This window comes from Gallus gallus, chromosome 5 (genome assembly GCF_016699485.2).
Source record: "Gallus gallus isolate bGalGal1 chromosome 5, bGalGal1.mat.broiler.GRCg7b, whole genome shotgun sequence".
Taxonomy (NCBI): Eukaryota; Metazoa; Chordata; class Aves; order Galliformes; family Phasianidae; genus Gallus; species Gallus gallus.
The window spans coordinates 38946492-38967021 of record NC_052536.1 but is presented as its reverse complement, the minus strand read 5'-3'; the positions used below and the strand labels follow the sequence as shown (position 1 = coordinate 38967021).

Below are 20530 nucleotides of genomic sequence, written 5' to 3'. Positions count from 1 at the left end.
GCCCAAGTGCACACACCATCAGGTACCTTTTGTGAATAAATCCCTTCCCTCTCCTGCACAGCCAGCAAGAGAGTCAGTTCATTGAGGACTCACGCAGGTACTCACCCACACTTCTGCTCCACGCTTCCCTTCACACACGAGTGGACACAGTGCAAGGTGACGTTTCACAACTGTGCAAACTGGGAAGCTGTATGCAGGTGGGAGGACTACATGCCTTTCCTGTGCCTTACTCTCAAGCACAGCTTTAATGATTCAGTGAACCTCAGCTGACCTGAACAAGTTTACTGGCAGTGAAGGAACATTCCCATTCCATCTTTGGTACTCAGCACGGAGCCCCTTTTTCACCAAGACAGCTGATGAAATAGCTGAAATGACCTCAGCAGCCATCCCCATCCTGCTGGCTAGAGGAATCCTCACAAGCAGTGGGTATCTCCTAGAATCGACATAGGAGATACCTCTGGGCAAGACTTCTTGGTAACCATCCCACAGCTGCAGTGAGAGCCATCAGACCTGTCACTTGCACCACCGAGCAAGTGGCAGGTTTTCATCTGAGGCAAGAGCACTGAAATGTCACAGGCAATGACAAGGCGAAATGCTCAGTGCGCAGCATGGGGATGGTGACGTCTCACCGATGTGCTGCAGTACACTTCTGTAGACAGAGAGGAGGCAGGCGTGGCATGGATCTGAGTGGCCAGGAGTGGTGTGTCCTAACAGGGGGATGGTACCCACACCTCCACCCCATCCCAACACACCTGATGCAACAGCAGAGGATCTGGATGTGGAACAAACCTCTCGAGCAGAGGAAGGACCAAGATGGCATTTCATTCACCTTGCAGTTAACAAGCACTGCTTTGCATCACTCATTCCATGGAGAAATGTAGACAGGTCTGAGGTTAGAGGTCACAATATCACCCTTAGTACAGAGCTTGGCGTCCTTCCTACAAATGTCTTTGATGCAATACATTTATTTTGATATGTGGCAGCATCTGTACAGCACACATACATTACCAGCAGCTTCAGAGCCCTGAGTTGTCCTTCCTCTTGCTTTCCATGAATTTTGAAAAAAAGGTAGTACCACTGTCTCTTTCTTCATTCCATCTGCAAGGAAACAGGACTGGAAAAGTCCAAAACCACACAGGCACTTGCTGACAATACAAGAGATGAACCTCAGGAAGCCAGGGTTCCAGTCCACTGTTCTCACCCTTAGGGTGCCCTAGTGCTGGAAGTAGAAGCCATAGTGCCAGCTCTCCACGAGGTCTCACTTCTGAGAAACTCTCTGCAGATTTGAGCAGAAGTTAGACTAGAGAGACTCTGCAATAATTAAAATAAATCATATCAGAATTTAAAGGGATTGGACCCTCTCTTTTTGAGGGTCAAATAAATGTTTTGAGGTATTCTAGGCAGGGCAGGGATTCTCTTAAATTTTCTAAGATCGTTTAAGAAAGAGCCTAGAAAAGTCTTTTGCTTCCAGTGCAGTACCACTGGAATCTGTGTGGAATTTCCCCAGCTCAAATGGGGAGAGAAAGTGCTATGCCTTTCCTGACACAGTATACCACATCTTCCTTTCCTAAACTATAAAGCAGCAGAACCCTCATACCTACTCCACCTCCTGCTGCCACAGAGAAAGCTAATGCTATAAGCAAGGACAGTGCAGCATGTAACAAGGAGCAAGACCCAAGACCCACTGAACAGACAGAAACAGTCATAAAGGCAAATGTGCCATGCAGAGTAGAAGTGACGGCGGGAACACTTGAGCCTCTCCCACCAGTTCATGTCAGTTACGTGGAATGGTGCATCCGACTCAGGAAAGCAATGACCCAGCTCCCCAGACGAGATCCCTTCAGCCACAGGAAAAGTTCATACAAGTTGATCTGCCACAGGCTCAGTGCTTCTGTGAGTGAGATGTGGACCCTCCTGTAAAGCGAGTGACTTTTGCTCCTCTGATACCTAGAATGAGAGAAACAGCTGCATTAGATCCAGCAGGACACAGCCCAACAGGAAGATGGCCTATCCTGCAATTTCCTTCTGTACAACCAACCCTTCCCAGGGGAGTGGACTGTCCCACTCCTGGATAATTACCAGCTGTCAGGTCTCCTGGGAGTACGGATTTTCTCCAAACAGAAGTTCCTGAGGAATTGGGGTCTCCTTTTCTGGCACAAAACTGGCAGAAGAGACAGCCTGCTCCTGCGTGAGCCCCGTTCCCTTTGCACTGCACACAGTGAGCCCAGGCTGTGGCATCCTCTCCCTCCACGCCCAGCTTCACTTCAACAGGTAGCCTTCACTGGCTGCACATTCATAGCAGTCAGAAATCCTGACACACTGCTTGCTCACATGCTTGCTATGAGACTGGGCCTGTTGGCCCTGGGATCCCCCTTGGCCCTCAGAGAGCAGCCAGCCCTCCATATCTGGAGGCTGCTCTGCGTGTGGACTCTGGTGTCTGGAGAAGAGACTTACGTGGAAACAGCTCTGATGCAGCAGCGAGACATGTTGAGGAAGGAACTGGCACTGGCCCGTGTGTGCAGAGCTGACTCAATTCCCCTTAACAAGTCATTGGTCTTTAGCAGCAGCAGCATCTGGCGGGGGACATTGTTGAGGAGCTGGGTGATCTGGGGTAGGTAAGCAGCAGCGTTGGACCGGATCTCCACATCCTGCATTCAGCCAGGTCATATCAGGGAGAAAGGACAGAAAAGCTGAGAGTGAATGGAAAACCCATGTCCAGACACAGCTGAGATTTGGAAGGAGGAGGCAGCATTTTACCAGACCATGACTCTAGGCCAAGCACTGAAGAGCTCTTCCTGCTGTTTAGCTGCAGACATCTGGTTGTCCCAAGCACACACAGCATAGGCACAAATCACTCTTGCTATATCCCACCCATCCCTCAGTGAGATAAGGCCCCTTCCCCTCACTGGCAGCATTACCAGACTCTCAGGAGAACAAAGAATTTGCTGCTATCTCAGTTCCTGGCCCAGACAGCCCACAGCGATCATGTCTGATTATCACCCTTGCAGTTTTCTCACTGAGTCTCACTCCAACAGACCCAATGCTGGCAGAGCTCCAGATACCACAAGACTGCTTGGGAAGGTGGACATACTGCAAGAACAGCCAGGCTGGTCCATGTCACATGTTTGCTGTCCCATGAAACTAAAGTCTTTGTGATTTACTGGTAAAGCTATTTCTAAGGCCTAGTTTAGTCCCCGCTCTCAACACAACTGAGTGAAGGTGAGAAAGCATTATGCATACCTTCATGCTAACCCAAAATATCATAAAACTGTCATCTGTAGGACCCTTGGTCTGACACACCTACATCTTGCCTCGCAGCAGCCGTGATCAGATACTGAAAGAAGTACAAAAATCAAGGCATACACAGAGCAATCTTTCATGTTCTTCAGCTCCCCAGCTTACAAATATGCTGCCCAAGGTAAGATCCCTACCTAGGATGGCACAGTCCAGCAATTACTGACAAGCTTGAACCACGTAAGATGGCTTCTATGTAGCGTGCAGAGCAGGCAGCCCTCTGCCTGGGGTTTGCTTCTTCTTACATCTGAAAGCTCCACCATCACTCCAGTAAATGTAGGACAGGATGGTAGATCTGATTCCATATACACTGTGCTCTTACCTCTTCCTACAGAGGCCGTGACATGAATTGGTAAACCACCAAAAAAGTCCCTGAAACACCTGAAATAGCCAGAATCCAACAGGACAGATGTAGAGGGTAGTAAATGACTTGTTAAAGAGAGGGAGGGTCCTTTGTAAGGAAGGGAGAGGATTGCTACAAAACATTCTCTCCTGTGGAATGAGGGATGGTGTATATGTACTTCATGATATGGGATCTCACAGTCAACTTCTGCAAACTTTAGATTCAATACAGAGGAAAAAGCCCACATGAAAGCAGTATGCAGGCCATGATGGTCAGAGGTGTATCTAGCTCAAGCATCACCATGGTTGCTTTGGTGTTGACAGATGAATTATAAATCATGTCCTGACTCTATCATTGACCAAACACACAAAACTTCAGCAAGAGGATGCTTAGTTCTCCTAGATGTTAAATGTTTAATTCCACTATTCGTTGGCAGAAAATTCTCTGCTGATATTCTTATTCATTATCCTCGCCAGCACCACAGCAGAGGATACTTTATCTTCCACAAAGAGGTTTTGTTTTCTCTCTCTTTTTTTTATTTTTAGCTCCAGCTGTTTGTACACATCACAAAGCAGCCACATGATCTGTCATCAGAACTGTCATTTTCTGTCAGGAGTGAAGCCTGTGCATGGAGGAAGAAATGAGCTGTGCCACAGGACCTGAGAAAAGCCCCCTGGGCTGCAATCACAGAGGCGGCTGTGGGATACAGCAAAACACAATCATAAAATCTGATGAGATAGGGCTAGCGGCCACCCTGAGCAGTCAGCTGCCTGCCTTGGCTTAAGGCATGAACAACTACACCTATAGCAATCCTCACACGTTTGCCCAGCCTGCCCTTAAAACTCTCCAGTGATGTGACTAGCATCCTCCCCAGACCACTGCACCAGTATCTCACTACCCTTTCCATTAGATCTGGCTTTTCTCATGTTCTTACCCAAATCTTCTTAGCTGAATTTTATGCCTGTTACTTCCTGCCCTGTTTGCAGCATCTTTAACAGACTGAAATAACACACACATTCTCAGCCTGCACTTTTCTAGATTGCTTCTACCCTGACTTACAGCCTGAGTTAGATCTGCTTGACCACCAGTCCTCATAGCTTCCCACTGGCCCCTTCCACGCTCCATCAAACCTTCCTCCAGAGGCAATGCCCCAAATTGGACATAGAACTGCAGCTAAGATTTTGTATCAGAAGGGTTTACTTGTCTCACAGATTGCTCTCCTGTCAATCCATCCTCAGGCACACTATTACAAGTTCCTGGCTGATGGCACCTACCTACAAGAGCCACTTGGCTTTCCCTGCTGATACAATCTTTCAAATTCACCTCTAAACTAAGGGCAAACAGCAGCTCATTTCCTAATGCCACAGTAAATCTGCTCAGCTCCCCATTATGTGCTACAGGATTATCCAGTTTCAGCATTAATTGCGTCATGTATGCAGAGGCAACAGAGCTGGCTCCGTACAAGCAATCCAGTTCTGACAAAGTTTGTTAGCCCACACAAGACACCATGTGGCCATGGTTATATCTCTAGCGTAACTTACATAAGCCAGTTTAGGATAAACATTGCTTACTAGCTCAGATTCAACACTGGCCTTGAAGTATTGGCCTCGAAGTCAGTACTGTGTTGGTTCACTTTGATGCCTCTAAATTTTCTTCCGGAGCTACCAGCTCCAGAACTCAGCAGACCAAGTGCAGATCTGCTAAACGGTCATTAAATTATTTCTAATATGCACAAAATTAACTTAGGTAGGAAGCAATCAAGTTACCGGGGGGTGTTCCTTTACCCAAGGTATCTGGCCTACTCATTACTGTGCACAACAGCAAGCCAATAGAGCAAATTCAGCCACATCCATCAAAATGAAATGCCAACCCAAAGGAATTTCCAGAAGAGAATTTAAGAGAACAATATTTTAATGTTACTTAAATTATTTTCATCCTATCTACAACAAATGCGTGTAGATAAGAACAAACCATAGAATACAACATGTTTCTCCCTACGGACACTGAAATCACATCAGTATATGCTCATCTCTAAAAAAAGCACAGCTGGCAGGGGCTGCTACTATTCTTAAGGCACTGTGTGCATGTAACGAGCGCTAGGAGGTGTGAGAAGGATCCCAGCATGTGCGGATAGGAAAGAGGGGGAGAACGTAAGTGGCAATTTCCTAGATTTGTAGTGATTGAGTTGACAGAACCTGCAGTTAAGCAACCTTGACTTCAAGTTAATAGGTTTTCTGATTGGGAGGTAATTTCCAAGGGTTTTTAGGAGTTTGTATCAGTGCTGATAGTCATTTACATGAATAGTGATAATGCATTATCCTTCTCATGTCTTCTTCCCACTAAGCCTTTATGTCTCCTCTGCCTCATCCTATCCTCCTTGCTGGTTGCCTGCACAGCTGCATTAAATACTTATTTTCTTTTTAAGAAAAGGCTGATTTGCCTTCCCAGAACTGGTGAACACTTACCCATTAAAATATTACACAAAATTTAAGCAGCCCATGACAAACTGGGAAATTAAGCTCAGCCACTATAAAACACATTGCAGAAAGACTCCTTGCTTTTTCTAGCTCAGCTGTCAATGTAGAATTTGCTGTGGAGCTGTCAAGGGTTGCCCAGCATCACTGTGGTATCAGCAGTGCAAGTGGTTAGAACAAGAGAAGGCACCCAAGAAGAAGGAAGGACTCCCAGTATGGAAGTCATGAGTCCTACCTCGCTGGCTGAGACTGGTGACTGGTCAATTCCCCTGTTGACAGATTCCCAGGACCTGGCAGTGAGCATGCAGGCAAAGAGAGGGTACAAATCTCCTGCCCCGAGCCGCCGGCTGTACTTCTGCACTCTCTTCATGTCAGCCTTGATGAGGGCCTGCCAAAGGCGGCAGTAGTCCATGCGGAATGACTCGCTCAGTACCTGAGGAGAAAGATAGGGCCCCTCAGAAGTCCACATAGAAGCAAGAAGGAGGAAAGCTGTGTCCCCTAGCTGTGCCTTCCCCCTCGTGTTAGAGTCAGGAAGTTTCCTTGGAGAGTTACAGGAAAAACAGGAAAAAAATAATTTGTACAGGCTTCAAAGAGCGACAGTGCAGCTGGTTATCTTCCAGGCTCATATTCAAGGGAGCTCTGTAGAGCCCTGGAAACCCCCCAGTTACATACCTGGTAGAGCCCATGGTCCAGGAGGATAATGTAGGCCTTGCCAGAGTCTGGGCACTTCTTCACCAGCACATTGCCTGGGTGTGGGTCACAGTGGACAAAGCCATTCACAAAGATCATTTCACTGTAGAGTTTCCCCAGGTTGCGAGAGATCTGTGAGGAAAGAGGAGCTGGTCACACAGTGCCACCCACAGCAGGGTGCCTGCCAAGGACAGGAGCAGTCCCTGTATGCCTCTGCAGGAGCAAAGGGTTGGCGCAAGCCAATGTCCTTATGCTGTCAACTACTGCAAAGTGATTGAGGGTGTTTAGGGAAGGACCCACACAGGGGGGTAACATGAAGATGTCTGGGACCTCAGATCAATCCCTCACCACAGTCACACAGAAGCCTCTCAACCCTGACGTTCCACTGCCAGGCCTCCCTGCCACCAGAAAGTGGCATAATGCTCCACAACAGAGTGCTGAACAAGCAATTAAGAGACAATTAAAAGACAATCATTATAAATGATTTCAACCATGGCACCAGACACACAGTGTAAGCAGCTTACAGACAGCTGTCCCCGTAAGCAGAGGTAGTGTTATACTAACAACGGTGTGTCCTGCAAAATACTTGGCAGGCAGGCAAGATCTTGTTTTACCACCTACAGTATGCAGCAGCCTATGAGAGGAGCACAGTGACTTTCTCTTTAGGTAGCCACAGAACAACGTCACACTATCACATCAGGGCAAAGTGTGTGAAGCTCCATACCACAGCCTGGAAGACGACCAGCCACCAAGCTAAATCACAGAATGACCCGGGTTGGAAGGGACCTCAAGGATCATGAATCTCCAAGCCCCTGCCACAGGCAGGGCCACCAACCTCCACATTTAATACTAGGCCAGGCTGCCCAGGGCCCCATCCAACCTGGCCTTGAACACCTCCAGTGACGGGGCATAAAACACCACCCTTATGACAAATGCTCTAGTAACTAAAAATGATAAGGAAGAATAAGAACTGTTCTGCAGCACACCAACAGGAACAGCTGTAGAACCAGGAGGGACAGCTCTCCATACCTCAGATGGGAGCTGGAGCCATTACAGAATCATGGCAAATGCTGCCCTCACACCACATCAGACATCCAGGTGGTATATCACAGTCATGCAGTTCCCTATTTCCACATAGGTATTACTGTAAGTTCTGACGGAGGGGAAAAATGTTTCCCTTCTGGGAAGCAATCACTGAAGCAATGAAGGATAGTACAAGAAAGACATGGACATGTGAAATATTGACATCTTGGAAAGAGACATGAACATACTGGAAATTGTTCAACATAGGGCCACCAAAATGATGAAGAGACTGGAGCTCCTCTCCTGTGAACAGATTATTCAGGTTGAAATGAGGAGGCTTGGAGGCATCTTATCAACGTCCATAAATGCCTGAAGGGAGGGTGGAAAGGAGATGGAGTCAAACTCTTCTCAGTAGTATTCACTGCCAACACCAGGCACAAACTGGAATATGGGGGATTCCATCTAGAGATGAGGAAGAATTTTGTTGCTGTGCAGCAGGTGAGCACTGGCACAGGCTGCCCAGAATAGTTCCACAGTCTCCTCCTTAGAGATCTTCAAAAGCCACCTGGACACGGTGCTGGACAGCTTGCTCTGGGTGTCCCTGCTTGAGCAGCAGTTGGAGCAGATGGACTCAGAGGTCCCTGACTGCCTCAGCCATTCTGCGAATTTGTTAAGAAACCCTTACAGGTCTCCTTTATCAGTTTGCTTTAGTACAGGTGCTCAGACATTTGCTGACTGTCCAAGGATGTGTCAGTCTTGAGCCAGTCATTCATTCACACAGTCTCCCAGGAACCTGCACACCAGGAAAAGTGGACTCGGACATCATGACTGCTTAAAGATGCAGGGACGATGTCCCCTCAAGTCACCAACAACAGACAGTTTACATATCTGTGGTCACAGCCTTTTGCAGCCCATAAAACAACACAACAGAAGCTCAGGGACCCTACCTTAAGGTGACTTTAAGCATGGGTCACCCTAGAGGGGTCACAGCCCTGCTCATACCCACAGACTGGGTAATAAGTACAAGACAAATATCTCTTCCCTCTCCCTTCTCTGTCATACTTATATTTACTTCTTCCCTATAGTACAACCTTGAATATTTGCAGTAATTAATTCACTGAAAATAAACTTTATGACTTCTTCAAGAGAGAGGAAAGCATTCTGTAGAATTTAGTTAACACACATGAGATAGGTTACAAGGACTTGTAACATAGGCACATAAAATGGTCTTTAATTTAAAAAAAAAATAGAGCAAGAGATGGAGCAGCCCATTAAAGTATTTCAGAGTATTTTTGTTTGCTGACATACCTCCAAAATTGAAGAAAAATTAAGATAGAAAACATCAGTACTTTTGAATTCTAAACAAAAAGGAAGTCTACATTTCTAGGGTTTAGAGTGCAAAATGCAAATAGTGATCTGTCATTATAAGTCAGGCAAAAAGAATTCATATTTATAGAGGAAGAAGTGAAGAAATAACTGCAACCCCTTTACATACATTAATTGCAATTTGGCCCCTTAAGTTTTCAAAGTTACATATGCTATATATGACCTCTGATACAGAGGTTTCATGTTCTGTAAAACTTTACTTACATAGCTTCATTTTCCGTACATGTTTATCTAATGCATACTTGCTGAAGGACTGAAATGCAGATATTCTGATAGGATTCTTAGACTTAATACAAAAATACTTTCACTAACCATGAAAAACATGTAAAAAAAAATGAATTCTGCTTTTCCCAGTTTCCCAGCTTTCTATTTCTACGTCCCCAAAGGAGCAGTGAAAGGGGACCAGGGCAAGGTGTGATTTTTGAGTATACATGGGAATCAGGTACTTAAAACATTCGTGGAAAAACAATTGGAAGAATCTGTCATCTAAGCCATCAAATTTCCCATATATGCTGACCCGTTTTGCTTTCCTTAGTACAGTACTCCATCACTATTGGCCTTCAGTGCACTCTTACTGAAAATGCCACCGGATAAATAACTTATAAAGAATTCATTCTGGAAGAATGCAGTCGGGTGAAATGAGAAAACAAACACATGAAAACCTCTGCTCTGGTGAAGAGAGGAACTCAGCATGCATTTAGGCTGCATAAGACCTTGGGGTGAAGGTGCAGAGCAAATTAGACAAAAGGTTGCAATGATTTACGGTAGCAAAACCAAAGTAAACACACAGACGTTCTGTTATGACAGGAGAGGTCATCATTCCTCTCCCTGATTGTCATTCAGCATGAGGTCCTTATGATTACTGGGGTCTCCCAGTGTTGCTCTACTGAACGTGGTAAAAAAAATAAAAAAAAACACCCTTAGAATCCTGCATTCACTTCAAGACACCTCATTAACAGAGATTCAGGCAACACAGAATGAGTTTACAGAAAGCAAATAAATGAGCAGCATGCAGGAGGAATTTACTTAGGAAAAGGATTAAAATAGCTGAAGATTCTGAAGTTGGCTAAGAAATAGCAGAGGAGAAGCACTCAACAAAACAATTTTAAAAGGTTTGAATAGTGCTGAATGTGCTACAAGAAATGCAACTAGGTAAAAAAGGGTGTAATTAAGAACGGGACAATTTAGGCATAACATATAAGAAAAACAACCACGCTTGTCAGCGAGCAGAGCTGAGCTTGATACATCAAGATGACACCAGACTCTGGCTCTCGCCAGAAGCACATCCTTGCCTATTGCCAGAAGGTATGTTACTGCTTAAAAGAAGTTCAATTTGTCCACCTGTGCCACAGCAGAACGTGATGTCTATAGGCACCAAATGAGCCTGTGTCTTCACCAGCCAACACAAAATGCAACCTCCCATCTCCAGGTTAAGTGACGTGACCATTACACTGTGTCAGTGCTTTCCACGGAAATAAATAGGAGACATTACTTTCAGAGTGACCCATGCAGATGACAAAAAGAGTCAGAACCTTGATCAAAAATGGAGTGACAGATACATGTACACCAACCAGACTTAAAGTATTTCTTCCACAAACTAAGCATGGAATGTTCATTTTATGGGCACAATATGGCACAGATGCCAAATGTCACAGAAGGTTGTGCTGAGTTACAAGCCAATGCAGAAGAAAATAAGAATGCAGTACAGACATCAAGGATTTCCCCAAAATCTGAGCCTAATTTCAATCACGTCCAGTTTATGTCCACTGCTTCCTTTTCTATCAAATCCCTCAAGTTTAACTTGTCCTCTCCCCCTGCCGTGTGTTTACCATAACAGTAATTATCAGCATAAATACAGCATGAATACACCCTCATTTCTACAGAATGTCCCTTCATCTGATGTGTTGAAGGAGTCAACCTACCTTTAACACAGTCACACAGCACTGGAAACACGCACTCCGCCAACTGAGTAATATCCCAAATTTAATTCTAATATGTCACTTTCCTTTGATAAACTCCCAGCATTTTTAAGAAACTCTTCTCATTAGTTTTAAGAGTATGGCTTTTCACTTGGTATTTCTCATTTTTATCCCTTTCCATCACTTCAGTCCTCAAGGCCACCAAGTGCTATTGCTACTTTAATCCTTCTCTACAGTGACAGAACCTCCCAAATTGGTGCCATCCGCAACCTCCTTCAGAAAGTTCTGCTCGTGTCAAGGTCATTACTGAAATTACTAATAAAATCAGCGTGAAGGGCAAACCTCGCAAAGCTCAGCCACAGTAATATTTTTCCACAATTGCCTCTATCCATTTCTTACCTACTCTGTGGCTTCCCCACCTTATCTAGTTATCTGACTCACACGTAGCACACCAAGTGTTTTACTAAGTACACCTACTGCATTTCTGTCACCTAATTCAGAGGACCTCAAGCTGCGTGGCTGCACAGACAGCAGCAGTGATATATTTCTTCTTGTACATACACATAGCTTTGAAGCTCTCCTGCCAACAGTGTTACCCAGCACTGCCTGACTACAGGTAACAATTTGGAAAGTATAGACAACATGTTATCCTCATGTGTCCCTCTACTTGGTGAACTCGTATTATATCCCCTTGCAAAGAGCTCCATAGCAGCAAAACTCCAGACACACACCAGCCCCTGCAGGTAACCTACATCTTAACAAAACAGCACACCCAGCTGACAGAGCAACAACAACAAACACTGGAAGGCTCATCACAAATAAATACCCTTACAAATACTATGGCAATATGCATAATTATCAAGAAAAAAAAAGGTGAGTGAGTGCAAATTTAAGCCTGTGTATACTCCCCTAGTAACGAGATGGCACATACATCATGTTCATTGGTAGCTGCACTGTAACCAACTGGCTAGCATCACCCAGCAGAAGTCACAGATACTTTCCTGGCCTCCTGACCAAGCTGCAGAGGTCCTGGCTCCACGGCGCCAACCAACACAAAGATGAAGGGCAAAGAGAAAAAATGTTGTGACATGGTCACTGTAGAGCAGATCTCTCTGCCTGCCCTGATAAGACCCCACACTGCCTCATAGGGCATTATCCTTTCCTGTCCCACCTCCATTTGTGTCTGTCTCTTTAGATCAGGAGCAGATACTAGTCTCTGGCCTTAATTTGGCTGTAATATTTGCCAATTATTTTAAGAGATGGCGACACTAACTTCTATTGATCTCATTAAAAGTAAAGGTCGTTGTGCAGCTCATTTCTCAGGGCTCAATATTACCTCCTCAGGCCAAAAGAATAGCATTGATTTTGGAACCTTAATCGAAGGTTAATTGGATTGAAGTGTGTATTGGGTTTTTGCTTTCTTTTGCTGTTGTTATTATGGCCATCATCTACAGGTTTGCTTAACTCTGCCAGGACAATCCTGCCTAATTAAACTGATGTCAAATTAGTAAAGGGTGTGGATGGAGAATAGCTACAATTTGGAGCCTGCTTTTTGTCTCTGCTCTGAAATGGCTCCTTTCCACAGAAGATTAGGATGGTCACACACAAGAGATCCTATTTCACACTTTGTCTTCTACGATGCAGCTGTTAGGATCTAAACACGGTGCTCTGTAATGCAGTACCATCACTATGCACTGCTGGACACATAAATTGTCATTAAGATACGGGAGTAATTGTTAGGACTCCTGGGGTGTACATCTAGCATGCCCCAAACTCTCTCTCGAGAACTGAGAAAACTATTTTCCCACTGAATGACCCATCTTCCATAGCACGTAAGTGGAGAGAATTATTCGGACTTACCTGGCTAGGAAAACTGAGGGATTAATTTGGAAAGTTGCTACAAAAAAGTTCAGTTGGTGTTTATCCAATTGTTACTTGCATATTTGCCAGACCTCAAATGGCTAGGGGGTTCGCTGGCTTGGCTTCAAATGTAGTTGTGTTTCCTTGGATTTAACGTAAAGCATCTTGCTGAGATTCTTGAGCCACATACACTTGATTTACACTGATGATTGAGACTGACTTTCAATGAGAGAAGGGTTTGCGTGTAATTTAACTCTTTATGTGATGTCATCTCCCTGGGTTAAATTGGCAGGCACAAGAATAACCATTTTCCCCAGGAGCTCCATGCTCCATTTCATCTAACACTTAAGTTTTATCAGCACAAATACTTGAGACATGAGAGTTTTCCACACTTGCATTGCCAAAGGGATTCCAGTCTAGGAAATCCCACTTAAATTTTGGCAGCTTCAAGACAGCCACTCCTGCCCCTGGGCAGAAGGGTAAACTCCACACTAAAAGCATATTTTAAGTTGCAAAGCTGTTAACTATCAGAAGGTAGCTGGGCTCTTTAACATACTAAGACAATGTTGCAGTAAGGATTCCATTTAGTAACTGAAGGAAGCAGAAAGCCACATAGGATGGGGTGACAGATGGCAATAATTGCACACAGTAGCTCATCTTAAGTACCTTAGCTGTTTGCTTTCACTTCTCAGCTGGACAAAACACTGACTTCTGAATCATCCACAGCCCACGAACAAGCTCTTAGCAAGCTGAAGCACGACACCATTTCCTCTCCCTGACTCAAATGTAAGCCACAGCAATCGTGGTGAATACCCCCTCCATGCAATTAGAAGAGAAGAAGGTTATCAAAAGTAGTCAATATGGATTCACCAAGAGGAAATCATGTCTGACAAACCTGTTTGCCTTCTGTGATGTCATCACTGGGTAGGCAGGGGTTGTGGACGTTTTGTACCTTGACTTCAGCAAGGTGTCTGACATCATCTCCCACAACATCCTTGTTATCAAACTTAGAAAGCGTGGGACAGATGAGTGGATGGTGAGGTAGATTGCCAACTGACTGATTGGCATAGCTCATCAGCAGAGCAGAGTCTGGCTGGAGGCCTGTAGCTAGTGGCATTCTGCAGGGGCTGGTGCTGGGTCCAATCTTGTTCAACATCTTCATTAAGAACCTGGATGAAGGGATAGAGTCCACCCTCAGCAAGTTTGCTGATGATACAAAACTGGGAGGAATGACTGTCACAGTTGGGCAGGGAGGAACCTGGTGAGGCTGAACAAGAGCATGCGCAGCCTTGCACCTGGGAAGAATAATCACATGCATCAGCACAGGTCAGGGGATGACCTGCTGTAAAGGAGCTCTGCAGAGAAAGACCTGGGGGTCCTGGTGGACAACAGGTTGGTGATGAGCCAGCAGCGTGCCCGTGTGGCCAAGAAGGCCAATGGTATCCTGGGACGCATTAAAGAGCGCGTCCAGCATCCAAGGGAGGTGATCCTCCCCATCTGCTCCGCCCTGGTGACATTCAGAATACTGTGTCCAGTTCAAAAAGACAGGGATCTCCTAGAAAGAGTCCTGTGGACGGCCACAAAAATGATAAAAGGCCTGGAGCATCTACCATACAAGGAAAGGCCGAGTAACCTTGGTGTGTTCAGCCTTGAGAAAAGAAAACTGCGAAGGGATTTGATAAACATTTAGAAATATCTAAAGAGAGGAAGGAGGCAAATAGATGAGGCCAGGCTCTTCTCGGCGGTGCATAGCAATAGAACAAGGAGTAATGGCTTAAAACTTGAATGTAGGAAATTCCATGCAAACGTGAGGAAGAATTTCTTTATGATAAGGGTGACAGAGCACTGGAACAGGCTGCCCAGAGAGGTTGTAGAGTCTTCTTCTACGGAGATATTCAAGACCCATGTGAATGCCTACCTGTGCGATCTACTATAGGGTACTTGCTTTGGCAGAGGGTTTGGACTCGATGATCTCTTGAGGTCCCATCCAACTCCTGCAATTTTGTGATTCTGTGGTGAACTCTCCACTTGACTACCTGAACTGGGCTGGTTAGTTGAAAGCATTATAGCACGTGCACATGTGCAAGCTTCAGAGCTCCCACTGCTTGTTGACCCGGCAGCCTCTGCTAAAATAGGCTTTTCGATACTAAAGTATCTAAAAGAATGGACAGGGTGGACACCTATGCAGCAGATCAAAGATAACATCAAGATGTGTATATGGACAAAATCTCTCTAAATTGATCAGATAAAATCAGAATGGGTGCAAAAGAGGCATTTGTGCCACTTGGGTCCTCTTTAGAAGTTCACGCTCTGCTTCCTTTCCTCATATACAGTTCACGTATACAGTACACTACAAACATGCTGAGAGCTCCACAGACTTCCTTCCTTCTCTGCTCTACTCAAATCCTCCAAATGTATCTCCCCAAGTGAAAATGTAAATAATGTCTTGAGACAAGAATGACTCAGTTTCCAAGCGGTGCCTTTTTCAACCCTGCCATGGCCCGGACTTCTCTCAAAATTTATACCAGCTTATTTCTTCATAACTTCCCTCTCCAGCCTTCTGTCCCGTTGTCAATATCGTAGCTGCATTCTCATCCTCTGCTACACTTGCACATGAATAAGTAACTGTTACACAGGCAGATATTTCAGTGTTTGCACTTGTCTTTAGAAATCAAAGCCTTCTCTGATTAAATGCCATTACAGTCCAGCGCTTGGACGGATCCAGAGAGATTAATGTGCTCTTGGGCAGCTTTAATGATAATCCTGCTACAGACGGTATTAAGTAAATGTCAGTAACCTGGTTTGAAGGGAGCTTTCACCTCAGGGATCTTTTCCATTTAGAGAAGAGAAGCTCAGCTTGATTTCAAGGCTGCGTTGTCACAAAAGAGAAATCCTGCTTATTGAAGACTCCTCTTTCTCTGCTCAGTAAAACAAAATGGAGTAAGATGATAGAAGGGTTGATAAATAGATTGAAGTGATATACGGGGAACTAACGCATCTCTTGAAAGCAGAAACTGGTGTATAAGTCACATCGTAGTTTTGGAACTTTTGTTGCCACTCTCTCCTCATGCTCCTTTCAGTGCCTGCTGCCTTTTGCTTATTTTGCCACCATGCTATGCAGTTCCTCACCCATAGCATCAACAGCAGCAGCCAATACTGGACTTCGGTCATATCTGTCCCCATCTGCTGCATCTCACACAGTTCCTACCTCATCTTATTGTGGCCATAGTAACAGATCTTATACCTCATCATACGCTTTTAACAGGACTGGCACCCTCTCTTTTGTACTGTTACTTTATTGGCAAACAGCAAAAGATAATTATTATTTTGGAGGGGCAGGGAGAGAAAGGAAGGAAGAACAGTTCAGCACAGGTACTGAACAGTTGGCAGAAATGTGCGATTCTACCACTGAAATGAGTAACATCACACACCTGACAGACTACCTGAAACCTCTGTGGCTCATGCTTTGCCATAGTAAAAATCTGTTGACAACTTTCTTATAATTACATTTTTACAGACCAGTAAAACACATGCTTTCATTGCTGCACGGAACCTATTCTGCCAAGATATCACAAAACAACCTTTCCAAAGGGGTGGATGAACAAAAACAAGAGCTCAATTTTCTAAATCTCTTCTATTAAAGCAAAGGCCTCTGAAAGTTAGAAAAAAATGAAATCAGCTTCTTCTGTACTTGATTTTGACATATACTCCCAGCAAAATATCCCATTGAAAAGCTGAAGCCATTGAGTTTTCTGCACTGGCAGGCTAGAAAAAGCACTGGAAGACTGCCAAGAATGCACTTCCCTGGGCTTCTCCAGACAACTTTGCTACCTCCAGCAGTTCGACAAAATTCAAGCAACCAAAGTCTCAAGAAGATCTGCTGGGCTGGTTACCTCGGTCTCAGAATGGATCTGCTGTCCAAGAACCTTGAGGAAGCCCTGCTCAAAATGTGAATGCAAATATTGTTCAAGAGTCCTCCTGCTAAGGCATCAAAATGAGCCTGACTATTTCGAGGCTGGATCTTGAGAAATACTTAGTTTTATATCTAAGTGCTGTGGGCCAGATTTGACCTTTGCCCATATATCAGAAGAAAAGAACTCATGTAAGATATATTTGCTCAAAGAAACAACTCACTTTTGACCAGTTGTTTTGTCTGGGAGAATGGAGCTGACTGGTTGTTCTGCAGGTGAACCAGGCTTTTTCAATTTCAAATGACAGAAAAGTCCACCAGCTATTATGTTCTCCTGAGTCATACAATGATGCTCTGCAGACCAGATGCATCATACAGGAACCTACCTTGGTAAATATAAAGGAAGATTATCAGCACGCAGTAGACACAGAGAATTGAGTCTACCTCTGATCAGCTGACAATCATTTCTCTGACTCCCTGATGGGAGCAAGGAGAAAAACTAATGACCAAAATGTTCCAAATGCTTCCTGAAGGAGATGTGAAAGAAGACAGACTGCATTACATACAAGTAAGTCATTCAAGAAGCCCCTTTAATGAAAATTGATCAGACATCTTTTAGAGAAGAGAAAGTCATTTGCTACTGTCCATTGACCTTGACTTGTTCATCATAAGTAGAATGGAAAGAGACTCAAAGTCTACTTTAACCTCTGAATTTTCTTCCCTGTATTTTAGTGAAGAAACAAGAAAAGGTGCCTGTCTTTTGCCTGCAGCAGTTACTAGAAAATATTTTACTGGCTTCTGCTAGGGGTTGCTTAGTCCTCCACCAGAAATTTTTCTGATATCATGGTGACTTCAGGAAGCAGCTGAGAAGTTACATAGAACATTCTCTCTTTGTGAGGCATAGCAAACGCACTTTTCCCTTCCCCTGAAACATCTTTAGTATATCTTAACCAACATCACAAGAACTTTGCCATAGACAGGAAAGGAAGCAGAGAGGAAGAAGAGTAGAGAGAGAGGAAACATTCAGATGTGAGAATTAAGCGGATTAAATATAATTGATTTTGTTAGCCCTTTAATAGCCAATCAACCAAGTGTGGCTTTGAGGTTCATGAACAGGGGCAGGAAAATTACACAGCAGTATAGGACCAAGAAGCAAAAAGAAAACTGTATCGAGTTACATTCAAAAGAAAGAGTAAGATTCTGGAAAGCAGAACTGAACAACCCACAGCAGAACATCATGCAAAACACTGTGGGTCAAGCCACTCTAGTAACTATGATCATACAAGGCCTATAATTTGTACCTTCTAATGGGTTACAAAAGCTACACCCCATGCATTTGCCCAAGAGAAAGTTAATGCAGAAGAAAAAGAGAGAAAGAAAAGAGATAAAAAATCAGAAGCTGAAGCTGTTCTATTAGGATAACAGGAACTGTCACGTTGGAACAAAACATTGGTGTACACAATCTAAAAGCATGGTTATCACTCTGAAGATCTCTCTAGCTATACAATCCTACAGAATAGCATTCCCAAAAAGGATTATATATGTTCCCAAAAGCAGAAGAACTGAGATCTTTCAGATTAATTACTCTCTTCATACCTGTACAAGCTCCCTTTTCTGCCCTTCCTATCCTATCAGCCTTGGTCTAACATTGCCACATGCCCAATTCAGAGGTGGCTGAGAAAATACCTCATTGACATCAATGCCATTCTTCTCCATGTACGCCTTGTCGTTCACCTGTCCCCCTTCCATGAACTCCATGAGAAGAACACGCCTTGTTGAGAGCTCCCAGTAGATTCTGGGGACCTGAAAAGGGAATACATGGCTTTGGTCAAAAAACAAACTGGGGAAAGGAAGGAGAACATATCACATACAGTTCAGAAAAGGAGTGAAAAAGCAAGAGGTTGAATTAAGGACTTTTTTTTTTTCCCCGAGCACAGCAGAGGTAAATCGATCTAATGGCACTGCAGGTCTCTTCCCTAGGACAGCTGCAACATGTGCAAGAACAGCACACCAGTACATCAGTAGAAGACCCTGTGCTTGTGGAACATTTCGGGCACCACTCTACAAGATTTTGATCTCTTCCCACTCCCACTACTGTCTGATATATCTTCTTTATCTGCTTCACAGCTCCTACAACTGGCTTGCTCAGTATCAATTGCAAGTTTCTGAATCATTCACTTAGTGCCTTCAGACAGGAACTGGATCTCCTTTGCTACACACAGGGCCCACTTATGCAGTTCTAGAAATGATAAGCCATCGTCATAAATTGCATCTCAGCAGTGCTCTTTGGAACACAAACGCATTTGAGCTGACAAACCCCATGTACTTAGGCCATCTGCAATCAAACTGGGAGAAAAATCAAGTGTCACAAATAAAGGGCTTGTCATAGAAACCCTGGGACACCCTTAACTATCTTATTGCCAATGTGACACAGTAACGAGTGTAAAATGTCAAAGCACTTTTCATTCAATCTGCAGTAAATCAAGCTGAGTGAGGTCTAAGTAGGAGGCTCTGTGTCACACAGGGATGCAGTGACGCAGTATAACGAAAGTCTTAACTCAGGCAGGCTCCCCCATTTCCAGTCTCTATGACAAATTCTTTCTTTGCTGAAGCTTCCACTGTCAAAAGAGCAATATTACTGAAGTTCCCTTTAGATATTCCTTACATCGTTGCACTTCCAGTGTCTCAATCTGTCCTTGTGTTTATCTTCACAAATAAGAGAAATTGGAGGGGTACATTCTACTAAGAACATAAGGGAGCTCCATCTATTTTCATTCCTGTGCCACAGTTCATAGAATCATTTGGGTTGGAAAGGACTTTTAAAGGTCATCTAGTCCAACTCCTCTGCAACAAACAGGGATACCTACAGCTAGATCAGGTAATTCAGAGCCCTGTCCACCCTGACCCTGAATGTCTTCACAGATGAGGCATCCACCACCTCTCTGGGTAACCCATTCCAGTGCTTCACTACCCTTAGCATAAAAAAATCTTTTCCTTATATCCCCTCTTCTGGATTGAAATAATTTCCACTTGTCCTGTCACAACAAACCCTGCTGAAGAGCCTTTCCCCCTAATTCTTATAGCTCCCCTTAAGATACTGAAAGGCTGCTCTCAGATCTCCCCAGAGCCTCTTCTTTCCCATGCTGAACAGTCCCAGCTCTCTCAGCCTGTCCTTGCAGAGGAGGTGTTCCAACCCTGAATAATTTTTGTGGCCCTCCACTGGACACGCTCTAGCAGGTCCACGTCTCTTCTGTACTGAGGACTCCACATCTGGATGCAGTACTCCAGGTGAGGTCTCACCAGTGCAGAGTAGAGGCAGGATCACCTCCCTTCACCTGCTACCCATGCATCTATCAATACAGCTTAGGATACAGTTAAAACAGATACATATTTTGGATCCTGAAAAGAGAAAGACAGCCATGCAGCTCCCTCTCCTTACCCACATGACTCAGATGAGGACTTAGATTCACACACTGCAAGAGTCCAGCACACTGGGGTAGGGCAGGAAAAGATAAGGAACGTTATCCATCTAATTCAATCTAAGCCGAAGTAACCAGCCAAGCTGCTTTAGCTCATCAGATCTCTTGAACAAGCAGTGGTTGTTTTATACTCTGCTTGTAACTACTGACAA

General features: G+C 44.5%; 1 protein-coding gene across 20 annotated transcripts in view; it reads right to left on the bottom strand.

The window, feature by feature from the left end:
* Positions 1–945: 945 nt before the first annotated feature.
* The window catches only part of ADCK1 (aarF domain containing kinase 1), an 83066-nt gene continuing 63481 nt past the window's right edge, over positions 946–20530 (bottom strand). For 18 of the 20 annotated variants that reach the window (XM_015287406.4, XM_015287400.4, XM_040701005.2 and 15 more), the window contains 5 exons: positions 18586–18702; positions 6784–6933; positions 6347–6544; positions 2455–2648; positions 946–1947 (listed from right to left, as the gene is read on the bottom strand). In XM_015287406.4, coding sequence (XP_015142892.1) covers positions 1779–1947; positions 2455–2648; positions 6347–6544; positions 6784–6933; positions 18586–18702 — 828 coding nt within the window. In that variant the 3' untranslated portion in view covers positions 946–1778. The remainder of the gene's footprint in view (positions 1948–2454; positions 2649–6346; positions 6545–6783; positions 6934–18585; positions 18703–20530) is intronic. The other 2 variants (XR_005860045.2, XR_006939306.1) reach the window with 1 other exon arrangement.